The sequence below is a fragment of the Monopterus albus genome, unplaced genomic scaffold (assembly GCF_001952655.1).
Source record: "Monopterus albus unplaced genomic scaffold, M_albus_1.0 scaffold344.1, whole genome shotgun sequence".
In the NCBI taxonomy this organism is placed as follows: Eukaryota; Metazoa; Chordata; class Actinopteri; order Synbranchiformes; family Synbranchidae; genus Monopterus; species Monopterus albus.
This window is the reverse complement of record NW_018128224.1, coordinates 210,483-224,284: the sequence shown is the minus strand read 5'-3', so window position 1 is coordinate 224,284 and position 13,802 is coordinate 210,483. Positions and strand designations below refer to the sequence as shown.

General features: G+C 39.9%; 2 protein-coding genes across 4 annotated transcripts in view; one reads left to right on the top strand and one right to left on the bottom strand.

Annotated features, from left to right (window-relative positions):
- Positions 1–6,156, bottom strand: part of pear1 (platelet endothelial aggregation receptor 1) — a 44,005-nt gene extending 37,849 nt beyond the window's left edge. The window contains exon 1 of the mRNA XM_020625030.1: positions 6,034–6,156. The gene's annotated coding sequence lies outside the window, so the exon portion shown is untranslated. The remainder of the gene's footprint in view (positions 1–6,033) is intronic.
- Positions 6,157–8,925: 2,769 nt separating this feature from the next.
- gpatch4 (G patch domain containing 4) overlaps positions 8,926–13,802 on the top strand; it is a 6,561-nt gene continuing 1,684 nt past the window's right edge. The window contains exons 1-6 of one of the 3 annotated variants that reach the window (XM_020625033.1): positions 8,926–9,116; positions 11,063–11,176; positions 11,303–11,376; positions 11,532–11,624; positions 12,172–12,288; positions 12,585–12,688. In XM_020625033.1, coding sequence (XP_020480689.1) covers positions 9,062–9,116; positions 11,063–11,176; positions 11,303–11,376; positions 11,532–11,624; positions 12,172–12,288; positions 12,585–12,688 — 557 coding nt within the window. In that variant the 5' untranslated portion in view covers positions 8,926–9,061. Of the gene's footprint in view, positions 9,203–11,062; positions 11,177–11,302; positions 11,377–11,531; positions 11,625–12,171; positions 12,289–12,584; positions 12,689–13,802 lie in introns of all 3 variants that reach the window. The other 2 variants (XM_020625035.1, XM_020625034.1) reach the window with 2 other exon arrangements.

Genomic DNA, 13,802 nt, shown 5'->3' with positions numbered 1-13,802 from the left:
CTAGATAAGTAAAAACCCTGCCATCTGTATTGTGCAGCACATTTGTCTCTAGGGGCTTTTTGGCATGATACTTGCATATCTGTCAGGAAGGTAAGGGGGTGGGGGGGTGGGGGCAAATAGGAGACAAGAGCCAGATGCAAGCCACCACACGGGACATCCTGGGCAAAAAACACGGTGGGAGACAAACACTGTCAGTGGGAGGATGGAGAGATGGGCCGCTCATCTTGTATGGATATGATGTTCATGACTTAAGGAAACCAAGTGGAGGGGAAACTGTTAACACTTTTCTTTTACTGGAGGCAAAAAAGGGCCACTCCCCCAATTCCCCCCCCAATTTACAAATTAACTTGCAAAGCAAGCAATGTTACTGTTAACACATTGCAAAAGCAAAAGTTACGACATAGTATCTTGTCAGCGCTTTGTTAATGATGTCTTTGAAGTTTTAATGGACTACATCTCCCTGGTGTATTATTGTCTATCTACAACAATAATTTCATCTGTTCAGCTGAGTTTGTTTTAGTTTTTCTTTTGGAGAGTGATGTTAGAATTTTGCTTATGGAAACCAACCCCTGTCCCCACAGTCCCTCTCCTCTCTGTCTTCAATCATCACTGTGGGACACCAGGGGACTGAAACAGTACGAAGCTGGTAGGAAACATCTTGCATGTAAATCCAGGTCTGCTTTTCTTGCTCTAACATGTAAACAGAAGTGAGTTGGGAATAAAAAGGAAGGCATGGAAAACGGAAAAGTCCTTGATCGATGCCATTAGACCCAAACTGGCTCTGCTACTCCCACATTTTCCAAAAGCAAACCCTTTTGGTTTTCAGTGTAAAGACTTTTTTTTTTTTACAAAGAACGCTTTTTTCCAGACAGAGCTTGTGTTGTTTTGAGTAATGGGGACACTGACAACTCAGTGATAATCTGTCATCTTGCCTTTTCTGAGCGTAGGTTTGTCTTTCTGAAGTGGCCTGGAAAGCAGAATACAAAATGAGAAAAATAAGTCCTCTCATAAAATGCAAGATGGACGGCTAGAAGAGTCATAGCTTAAGACAGCTGGTGGAGTGGCTCTGAGCTCAAGAAAAACATCGAGATTTCCAGCAGTTCATGTCTGCTTAGTGCCAAGCATGACATCAAGGCCATTTGTTTTTCACATGCAAGCCTCTGGTATGGTAAACTCATGATATTTCATCTCAAAAGTGACAAAATAAACATTTTACACTCCATCAGCACAGCCAATTTTGCTTTGCGTTTAAAAAAACAAACAACATAAATGTAACCCCATTTTTCATCAGAGAAATGGAAAGAAAACACATCGAGCCCTCTGGGCCTTGAATTTTATTTCCTCTAACGCTACATATCAGGTTTCACTTGGTTCTAGTCAAACACCACGGTGAGGCATAGACACCCGTAAAAGTCCCTGAAATCTTAATGAACAATGTCTCTGCTCCTCCACCCACCACCCCAGAAATCACCCACCAACCACCAATATAAGCAACGTCAAGAAAGACCATCACCACAGCCCAAGTAGCCTGTGGTCATGCCACCAATTTGCTGCTGGCTCCTCCTCCTCTTTGCAGCTCCAAACCCCCCGACCTTGGTTTTTTTATGATATGGTTATTTGAGCCAGAGCCCAATGAAACCGTACATGTTCCACAACCAGAGCAGAATGAGACCCAAAACCCCCGAGCTGGAGGGCTGCAGTCAGATCTGCTCCAAATTATTTGCACGGCTGCAGAGCACATTGAGGGACTTATAAAAGCCTGTGGTAGGAATATTCAGCCTGTGTCACCTTCTTTTGAATTCCCTGTACTCTTTGTCTTTTTCATCAAGACAATTTTTACATTAAAAATTAAAGCTGGGGGAGTGGACAAAGTTCATTTTTTACATCTGCTCTTGAGAGAATGGATCAAACAAACAGAATTTCCAGTGATATTATGTATCATTCTACATATTGTAGCATTGGGGGCGGAGATACATTTGGCGGGGTCCTCCATAATGCTCCTTTGGGCAGGATGTATTTAGTTCAGGGTTGGTGGCGATCGGTCAGTGTGTGCCTGGTTCTGTTGTTGCTGTGCTGTTGCCAGAGGAGGAAATAGAAGGGAAAAAGACTACTTTTGTCTTGGGCTCCTTCCTCATGCTAGCCTACGTTACAATATAAATAAGTCATTTAGCTTGTTCTCTGTTGGTTGTTGGCAACACATTTAGAAGAACATATACATGGCAAAAAGAAAACAAAGAATCACAACAGCAATGAATATCCAAACCATACACCACCAAAATCAAAATCAAGAGCTTGCAGCCATGCTAGCAGATCTGTCATCATGCACAGCAGCACTTTGAGCAAAATTCTAACATCAGCATGCTAACAAGCTCACAACGACAATGCTAACATGCTAATATTAGACCACTGACATGGTATGGTGGACATGGCGTCACCACTTCCCTCCACTATACAAAAATATTGTGAACATGGCAGCTGTCATCTGGCTTTTTTGCAAACAAAATATATACAGTAGCAACCAGAAGTAGAGCAACAGCACTGGACCACCAATCAAAGCTGTCAAATGAACCGAAATACACCTCTTGTTATATCATCAAATAACTTATTAAAACAAACTTAACAGAAAAAAAATGGCCACTTGTACACACATCAACGCGATAACATCTACCAAACACCACAGAAGTGACTGCTGAGGAAAATGTATTTGAATTGTAGTTTGAGTTTTTTGTTTGGCTCATGTCCCATCCACTGACATGGAGGAGGTGGGATTTATGACCTACACTGCAACCAGCTACCGGGGGGGAACCAAGTCACAGTGACTTTACTTCTGGGTGCTCTTAGCCTGTCCATCATCAGTTGATGATTTAGACTGTCAGTATTTATAAATTAGCACTAAACAAATGTACAGCTGATGGGAATGTCATGTCTTTTGCAGGGTTTTGGCCATGAACAAAAGAACTGGACAAATTAAAAATGTGAATTGATGATGACACTACATGAAAAGCTACAGGAGCACCTAACACTTTATCCTGAGGAGATCATATCTGTTCCAAAAATCATGGCAATCCATCCAATAGTTAGTAAGAAGTGTATCTCGAAAACTCAAATGTTATCTCATGGCACTAGAGGTAACGTCAGTAGATCACCAAAGTCATTAGGATACATCTTCTAGGGAACATGAATGTCTGTGCAAATTGGATATTGAGATAATTAATTATGAGCCAAGAAAATACTGCAATGCTGTCTAAAAACTAGGACATGCAGATTGGAATTTTAAAGTGCACAAGTAATTCTATGGCAAAGAGTCCATGGTTCGATGGATAATACAAGCAAAGACCTCAGACTGTGATCTACACAAATGGTGTGTAGCCATAAGATATAAACTTGTCAAGAAAAGCTATGGCTTTCATAACACAACACACAGACGCTCTAGGATGTTGGTACAATAACTTTTAGCAATGTTCCAGCATTGGGGGATCAATTTCACACTCCTAACTGATCTCAGTTCTACTTTTTTCTGTCTCCACTCCATCTTTCTGAGCCTCTGGTCAGTGTCATCTCCAACCAAAACATATCCAGTACCTTGCCTGAGCCCAAGTCCTCCCCTGGACAAACAGATAGTAAGTCAGCCAGATGTCCAGCTGCCAGACAAGAGACGGTTTTGTTACTTGACCAAAAAAAATGAGTTAACATTATACCAGTGATGCCTGAAACAGTCTGGAGGAGGGCAGACATATTTTCAAGGGGGGTGCTATTTTCCACTAATGAGAATCTCATATGAGGCCAGTGAAGAAAAACAAAATTTAGGGAGGCATAGTTGTGTTACTTTTTGCTTTCAGAATTTAACTTATTAAGAGCACAAATTTAAATGGAACAACTTGGAGAAGGATAAAGAAAAGTTCAGTCTGCAGTCAGAGACTTCCTGAAGACTTTTGGTTGCCAGATGTGAGGATAGGAGTCCAGACCAGGTGTCTGAGATTTATTCTGAAAGTCAGTTATATCACTCTTTTCTCTTGTTTTTTATGAGTAAAAGGGTACAGGGTCTCTTCACTCTCACATCAGACAGTAAGTGCAAAAATGCTGAATTTGACTGGTGATTTATTGCTCCACTGAGGAAAGAAATGAGTTTGTTTCCAAAACAGCACGCTTCCATGTGCAGCAGTTTATCATTCTATAGCTTTACACCTGCAGAGGATTTTTAGTAGAGTCAGCCAATTTTCAAAAAGTGACAATAGATGGCCGAGTTAAGTTCAGTAGTTGTCTTTAATTTGGTGCCGCACATTGATTTATAAAACGCTATTGTACATTAGCTCTCAGCCTCTCAGTTAGTGCAGGAAAACATCTTTTATGTATCAGATTTCCTTTAATCAGAGACACTGTACTCATAACCAACAGCCCACTGCAGCCTCTCACATCTGCAGAGAGAAACACTCCATCTCCATTTGCTGCATCTGATTAACTTTACTGACAGGACTTTAAAGTGGTGCCACACCACCACACACACAGGATGTCACACCAACACGATGCACTGGCTTGAGTACCAACTCCTCTATGACCCTGAAAGAGGTGAGTCCAGAACTTTAACTCTGAACAACTTAACAAACTTAATGAAAGTCAGACACAACAGAAGCAGAAAAGAAAAAGGTGGATGAGCACTGAGGAAACAGCAGACCTACTCCCAGTAACTTCCTCTGCAATGAAATGTGTCAGAGTGGCTTTTCTAAGACACACTTTCTTGATAGTGCCTGGAAACATTTTCAAAGCAGAGCCAGCAATACTAAAAAACTCAGTGAGACAGGAAAATACAGCAAGTGCCTGAAGTGGTGACACAATGCCAGGAGATCCTTGAACAAGTGGTTTGATTCACTCTCTGATGTGGTGTTAATAATGTGTTTGCTTGTTGATGGTTTTATTGTTATAGTGTTTGAGATCACTTCACACAGAGCATGTCAGACAAATAACAGAACAAAACAACAAACTGTGTTGAGAAATCTGCCAAAAATGGTAATAAAAAGTGATGTACACAGTGTCACAACCAGTGTTGGGATGTAACTAAACACATTTACACAAATACTGTAGTGAATTTTGAGGTTTTTGTTCTTTGCTTGAGTTTTTCTATTTTATGCTCCAGAAGTTACTGTTAACACTGCAAACTAAGATTGTAAAATACAAAACATATGTTTGTTATAGACCACACGTCCCAGCAATATAATTAAGATTACTACTAAACCAACTGCAGCATGATGTTTACATCATACTGGATCAGTAATAATACAACAATATCATAATACAAATCATACTGTAGTGTAACAGTACAAAAAAGGCTACTCTGTATAAGAAGTGCTTTCACTGTACTGGTACTTGTAGCACATCTTGCTGATAATATTTATGTACTTTTACCAGTTGTAGAGGAACTATAATTAAAAGTAGCCAGACTGCAATATACATTGCAGGTATATTTAAGAAGTCACTTCTAAAATAAAGGATCAAAAGTCAATGAGGAATAGGCTAATTGAGAAACATGACCCCTGTTGATGTGATACAAACAAATATTATTAGATTAGTATATTATTACCATAGCATTAATAATAGAAATGGTCAAGTAAAGTACAAGTATCTCAGGTTTGTACATAAATGAAATTATTTGCATAGCTGTAGCTACAAGTAAAGTTTTGAAAGTGGAACTTTTATGTGTGGCAATTAGAGAATTTTTGATTTGAGTAGTTCCTTTACCCATACTTAAGACAATATCTGACTACAGTTGCACTGTGATTCCCTATATAGTCATTCTCGCTGGTCTAAGCTGCATCTTTCACCATTCTGGGGAATGCTGTAGCTGCATGCTGAACTCTTTTTTGCATAACAGCATATTCCCATACAGTACGTGAAAGCATGCATAATTAAAAAGGTAGCTGTTAACCAGCGATATTTATCATCATAATTGCAATAAAAACCTTGAGCTTTCCAACAAAGCATTAAAGACTCTGTGACACTTTTATGTGTTTATAAGATAACTGGCAAGATTTTACTCACCTTGCCGGCCACAAACTCCCAGATTATTTGTTGCTCTATTGCAGTTAGAAACTGACTTCCAAGGACGAAACTGAGAAGAAAAAAGTCATTAGTTTAAGGGCTCACACACTCAGTCCCTATAACCATTTAGAAGCACGCAGACGGGGAGAAAGAGATCATTGGCATCCAACGGGGGGAGGGTCCTGAAGTGGAGCCAAAATAACTGGAAAAAACTGACAGCATAGGGAAGTAGAGGAGGAGGGGAGAAAACATGAGGGAGGGGGCAGAGAGGAGGCTTGGGGAGGTCTGAGGTGAGGGAGATTGAGAGCGTTGTTTTTGTCTTCATCATGCCTGCAGACCTTGATGTCTAAATGTGTATGTGTGTGTTTTAGAATTTTAGAGGATAAATGGTCCAGTGGGAGGATACAAAGTGGAAAACAGGGGATCGTTTTCTGACTCTTGCAGGCGGGAAAACAACCTATGGCTCATTTCATCTCATCTCTATGTAGATTAGGTTTTTTCAGGCTTAGAGAAAAAAATGAGATGATGTGAGACTGTGTCTGAGCACTAGAGGAAAACAGTTTATCCACCTGAGAGCATGAGTGTGCTCTGTGAGATCAAATGGAAATGAGTCCAGTGGAGTTTGATATTTATTATGTACAAATTATAACCTGTAGGTGCTACAGGAAAAGTCAGGGTATCACCAAAAACATTAGGGTTCATCCTCTAGAGATGGAGGCAACATAATCCACCTGCCTGCAGCTCTAAAGGTTCTGAGTTAACACATCATATCTGGCTTTTTCAATACCTGCAAAGATTAAACTTTAGACTTTATTGACAGCTGTGTATAACCTCCTTTGAGATAACTGTCAATCAGTCTGTGCAGTTAGAGGGTTTTCTCACAAACAATAGACCAGCCACGATAACCAGCCAGCTCAGGCCGGGTGTTTTGCCTCCTCTGTTGAGCAATGACACAGATAAATGACCCATGGATGGAGGCCTGGTGGAGCAAACATCCTCACTGCACGGAAACCAAGAGCAGGGGGAAATACATTTGTTTCCTGTAGACAACATAGGGGATGGTGAGCAGTCCCATGCTGAGGACAGGGAGAGGGGGTCACGTCATGTTAACATCATTGTTGTCCTGGTAAGGTCAGAAAGAGCACTACCCTGAGAGTAACTATCTGTTACACCCCATCCTGGAAACATGCTATTAACATCTGCAATCAAAACTGCATCTCTATTAGTTTAATACATAAAATATAATTATTGGCAGAAGTGTCAGATCCAACTAAACATATTTCTGAAATAAGAAGTAAATTCTGTTCATAGGTTTATGGCAGAGCATGCTGACAGACAGTATGTTTTATTGGATGTCCTGAGACATAAAAAAAAGTTCATATTAAATTGACCTAATAATGCATAACGCTCATTTTTTAAAAATCTGTACTGTTTTATTGTTTGGAATAAAAGATTCTGGTCAAGTATGAGAATAACTGAGGTAGTGAACTGGCTTTTCACTATCTCATAGCGGGAGATCCTGAATCCTGCTAATCATTTGTTGAATAATTAATCAATCAGATATGTTGTGATCAGATCATTTATGGCATCATTTACAATCATCCTTAGTTAATAGATGGTCATGCTGTTGGTGTAGAGAGCTGCATCTGGGACAGCTTGAGTGACTATATACTGTATTTTACTATTCTAGTGTGAAATATTGCCATCTAGTGCCTAGTGGCAACAATAACTACCACTGGACCATCATTTAAACACATCCATCTGTTGTGCAACAAACCTACATAGGTGTATTTTTAAATTTAACAGAAAAATAAATGTTTTCAGATATGTATTTATGTAAAAGCCTGCTGGCAAGTCTGGACCAGCAACCAGGGAAAGCAGACTGTTACTAAGGGGCTTCATATCGTGTAATTAATCAATAATTTGTTAGAAATTTGTATTTGAATTAGAATACTGTGACTGGTCCTCTGTCCTTCAGTGTGTGGCCATGCTCTGTTAAAATCTAATTTTAAGACCTTAACTCTCTTAGATTATATTGAACTCATTTGTTGAAAAGTTTCCTAAAATTGCTTCCATTTTTTCTGTAAGATGATTAACACAGAAAAGTTAAAGCAAGGTAGTGTTCACAGAAGGCCTGTAAGGATGCAAAAAACAATTATTAGGCCATTACTATCAAAATGCCTAGGTCCATCATTAGTCCCTGAAGCCCAAAAGGACAAATTCAAACAGCTTTTTTTCCTAGCCAACAGTCAAAACCCTAAAAGGCTGAGTTTAAACTCATATAACAAGCACATTTGTTTCACAAGTTGATACCAATGAAAATTTTGGCATTGTGTCCTTAAAAGCCATGCTATGTGCCAATTAATTTTCTGTCACCAGACAGTCCAGTAAAGCTGAAAGTGACTAATCAACAGGTCAATTCAGCTTTATTGGTTGGTTTCTGGGTGACAGGGGAAATAAACTGCCATGTTATTGTGTAGGTCAGTAGGGGCCTAGGGCAATTTTGTTGCCCTGGAACATTTATTTTTCCCACAGTGTCTATTGGTCAGACTGGTAAGGAGGAGTGAGGATTCAAGAAAGTAAGTAGCTTCAATCAAATGATGCCCACAGGACAAAGGGACTTTATGTAAAGTAGCGTATATATGTATTTTTATGTCTAACCTTTCTACTTCTACTTCTACTTCTACTTCTTCTTCTACTTCTTCTTCTCTTCTACTTCTTTACTTCTACTTCTACTTCTACTTCTACTTCTTCTTCTTCTTCTTCTTCTACTTCTACTTCTTCTTCTACTTCTTCTTCTTCTTCTTCTTCTACTTCTACTTCTTCTTCTTCTTCTGTTGTTTAATAGCAGTTGGCAACCAGCTTTATGTGCATTACCGCCACCTTCTAGACTGGAGTCTGGATCAGAACGGCCCTACATACTACTATAAAGGAAGAAACTACAGTACGTTTTAAAATAGCCTATAGATACACTGTTAGGTGCGACCTTTATGCTGCAGAAATATATACAGAGAAGAAGACGGTACAAATGGTGACGTCTTTCCGGTGTCATGTCAGCGTTCTGTTGAGGTTGAATTCACGCGGTTAGTGTTTTTTGCTGTATTGAAATCTACTTGCTTCCAGTTTGACGTTTTATTGAAGAGGTTTTAATGCATCGGGGCGTCAGGAGGTATATCGTGTTTTGATTTATATGATCTTAGCCTACGAAAGGCTGTTAATACAGACGATTTGCTGTGAATTTGGGCTTTAAATGCTTTTGATACAGCTAACTGCTAACGTCAAAGAATAGTATGTTATGCTGATAGCAGGATATAGTGAAAAGGGCCAAAAGAGATAAAGATACAGAACAGCAGCAAATACTCACATTAAGAAGCCCAAATCAGAGAACAATTTGTTTGATAAATGATTTAAACAGTCCATTATCAGAATAGTTGTCGAATAATTTTAGGTCAGCTGTAGTTCCTTTCTATACCAAACTCTGATGGCAGTTTGTGAACATATTTCTAATATGAGCTTAACCAGGATCCTTATCCCTTATCAAAGGTTTAGTATTGAAAATGTGAAACAAAGAGGGGTTTGACTAGTTAGAAACAGGAAAACTCCATTAAGTTACTGTGCATTGATCTTAGGACAAAGTATTCTGTATTGACAGTGTATAGTTATAATGGTAGACTGCCATGTCACTGTTTTGGGTCCTGGAGAACAAAAGGTCTAGCAACACTTGCAGTGTTTGGAGCAACTTTCATGTAAAGACCAATGCGCTTTGGAAGGCTCTTTGCTGAGATGCGTTGGTCTATACATGAAAGTTGCTCCAAACACCAGGTGCTGCTGGGTGTTTTTGTTTTCCAGTTTGGTTTTCCCTTGTTTGTGCACTTTGACAGTGGGGAAGGTCGTGCCAGATATTTTTGCTGTATCAGGTCCTGAAAGGTTCTTGTATAGAGGTTTCACAGCATCTTACTGTCCAAATGATTGTACATTACACATAGCTTCCCAAAGTGGGTTGCTGGTGACCTCTTAAAACAGATTGTTGTGTCCAGTCTTATAGTCATGGGTAAAGTGTTTGTCAAATTGACAGCCCGGGGGAAGAAACTCCCTGTGTTTGAAGGAGTTCAAACAGTTTGTGTCCATCATGTGAGGGGTCTGCAGAAATCTACTCTGCCCTCCTTTTGACCTGTGAGGTGTACAGGTCCTCCATGGAGGGTCGGGGGAGGGCTATGATTATTCTTTCTGCAGTCAGAACTGTTAACTGGCATCTGTTCCTGTCCTGTTTGCTGAGCCAAACCAGTCAGTAATGAATGTGCAGAGAACAGACTTGATGATTCCTCTGTAGAACTGTATCAGCAGCTCCTGGGGCAGGTCGAACTTCCTGAGCTGGTGCAGGAAGTACATCCTCTGCTGTTCTTTCTTGATGATAGAGCTGATGTTGGATGTCCACCTCAGGTCCTGGGAAATAGGTGGAGCCCAGGAACTTGAATAGCTCCACTGTTGTTACAGTGCTGCTGAGTATGGTGATGGTGGTGGGGTTCTTCCTGAGGTCCACTGTCATCTCCACTGTTTTGAGCATATAACAACTTCAGGTTGTTGCGACTGCACCACAGGGCCAGCTGCTCAACCTCCTATCTGTATGCAGACTCATAATAACTGTCTCAAATGAGACCACTGACTGAGGTGCAGTGGTTGGTGCAGAGAGAGAAGAGCAGCGGGTAGAACACACATTCACTAATTATAATTTTAAAATAATAAAACACAAAGTCTGTGGAAAAAAAGATCTCTGAGATGTATTTTTTGACTCCTTAGTAGGGACCCAAACCCAGCTGGGGAACCACTGTGCACATAGTCATATGGCAGTGTTTAGCATACTTCACTAGGCAGCTACCATCTTTAGTTTAGCAGTAAGCATTATATTAGAAAAATGCTCTGAAAGATTTGGTGTCCCACCAAACTGCATGTTTCAGGTGCCACACATTGAAAGATGTTTGCATAAACAAAAGACAAATATGAAGTTAATCAGGTTTTTTTTTTTTTTTAGTGTTTAGTGGTGCTGATATTCTGCCCTTTGCACAGATGGCAGAAATTGTACAAGAAAAAAGTCGTGGCTTGAAGTTTGCAGAGCAGCAACTCCTGCGTCACGGCTGGGAACATGGTAGGTTTTTTGTTTTTTTTTCCTTTTGTGCTACAGTCCAACCAACACTATGTGTCACACCTTTGACTGTTAGCAAGTTTCTTATTCAGCCAGTTTCTCATCCAGTCATATTCACTTTATTCTCAGGAAAAGGACTGGGACGAGCTGAAAATGGCATATCGGAAGCTATCAAGGTCAAAGTGAAATGTGATAAAGGAGGAGTGAGTGCCATTTGGTTTTCATGCAGCATTTGTTCTCATTTTAACGGATTAAAGATGTGCAGCTATGACCGTTATGGTCCTGCATCCATTAGTGTCAAAACAGGGTTAAAATCAAGTTGTTGTTTGCGGACTGACATAATGCCCTTCTCTGCCAGGTTGGTCATAAGGAAGGGGAGCAGTTCACCTTCCATTGGTGGGATCATGTCTTCAACAAGGCCTCTTCCAGTCTGCAGGTGGCGCCTGATGACGTAGGTCTTATCTTCACCAAACACTCTCACAATCACCTGCTCTTTGTACAACGTGATCAGTGGACATTTTTATTTTAAGTAATATTGCCATATTTAAAACTTTGTCCGTGATTAACAAGGTGACGTCTTTCAGAAAAATGAAATAATTACTTGTTGTATTAAAAACATTAATTAGTCAAATATTTGCAGACATTACCAGCTGATTCATGACTGGTACAACAGCGCTCAGTTTCACCACCTCCACTTGTGAATGTAGCTTTATTAGGCTGTTGTGTTGGGTTGGTGTGACAATATTTGTAGGAGCCACCTTATCAAAGCAACAACTTTGAGGTGTCTATAAAAGCTACACTTGGATCCTTAAATGAAACAACTACATCACCATTGAAATAGCTTTTTAGTCTGTTTCAACTAAAAACAGAATTTTTCCAACCAAACACTTCAGCGGCTGGTTACGATGATTAGCTTATCCTCTATTCTTTATGAATGAAATCAGCTGGTTTCACCTCTGACAGAAGGTCAAGTCTTTGTGGTTCTCTGTGTGATCCAGGAGGGGGTTAGGTTGAAGAAGACAGTGCAGGAGAATGAAGAGGATGGGATGGTCTCCAATAAAAAGCCACGGAAGGCCTCACTGGCTAAAGCCAAACTTTATGGATGCTTTGTCAAGGTAATGTTTGTTACTGATTGGGTTGTGGTCTAGTACCTCAGTGTCTGACTTGCTATGACACACATGACCTAGGTAAAACACATGTATACTAGTGTGAACTAGGAGAAGGTGCTAAACAGCACTGAACTCACAAGATAACTAATAATTATTGCACCACTTCTGTACATTTGATGATTGGATAATGGAGAATTAAAAGCAAATTAACATTTTTAAATTTGACAAATTCTGGCCTGTGCCAGCAACAACAGTTTTTTTTTAATTTTCAGTATTTTTTTTCCCCTTTGCTCATCTCTCAGTCAGCCACATTGCTGTCTGGTCAGGAACAACCAGAGCCCAAGTCTTCCAGCTCAGATGAGGAGGAGGAGGAGGACCAGAACCTGGATCTCTCCAGCACCACCAAGTAAGAACTTTACCTCAAGCAGTCTGAAATTAAAACTGGTTTATGCTAATACTTCACTTTAAATTCCCCTATTTATCATTAAATATAAACGGACTATAATATGCTTATAAACTAGGGTTGGGCAGTGATTTTTGAATATTCAAATAGGTATTAAATTTAAAAAATCAAATATTTTATGATATTTCATTTCATTACAACCATCAAAAAGTTTTACGTGGAACTTCTTCAAGAAAATAAACAAAAATGACGTGCAGTGCAAACTCTTAAGTTAGCATATCATAAATCGACAACAACTATGCTCAGTCATTTGAAGGTGAGGCACCCAGCAGAAAGTGGGGTGCGGTCCACCAGTGGCTAGCTTTGTCACCCAAAGAAGGAAGTTTGATGATCGCCATGCAGAGCAAACAACAGCCCTCATCACAAAGATGTTAGCAAAAGACATGCTGCCCATTAGCTTCATTCGTTTTTGACATTTGATGGCATTTGTTCAGCCGAAGTATAGGGTCCCATCTAGGAAAAACTGTATGATAATAATGCATGTGAGCTGCGCAGTCGTTTGACAAATGTTGAGGTCCCTGACCATACATACATGCATGGGCAGCGCTTGCAACCGAATCATATGTGACAGTCACCTTCCATTATATAAACAACTGGAAAATACAGTACTGTTGTTCAGACTAAAGTGATGCTGGAGCAACTTGTCGCTGAAAATCTGGCGAATGTGCTTTCCACCACCGCAGATCACTGGGGACTTACAGGTCACATCACAGCATGCGCACATGACGGTACTAGCAGTATGGTGCTATTCAAGTAGATGCCGAATAGTTCCCCACGAATATTGAGTAGCATTTTAGCTTGAAATGCCCATCCCTATTATAAACAGATATAAGGCAGTTTTAATGTCTTTGTGAAGAATTAGAAGTTCTCCTATTAAGATGTATTATTACAACTGGGCTTTGCTCTATTGCCATTCATCATCTGTTTATGCAGCACTTGTGGTGCACACAGGAAGAGTTCTGGTTGTTAAAAATCAATCGTTAATTCTTCTTTCAACTGCAGTTTGGTAGGTTATAAACCATTAAGTAATGTTTGTTTTTAAATGCCAAAGAGCGGT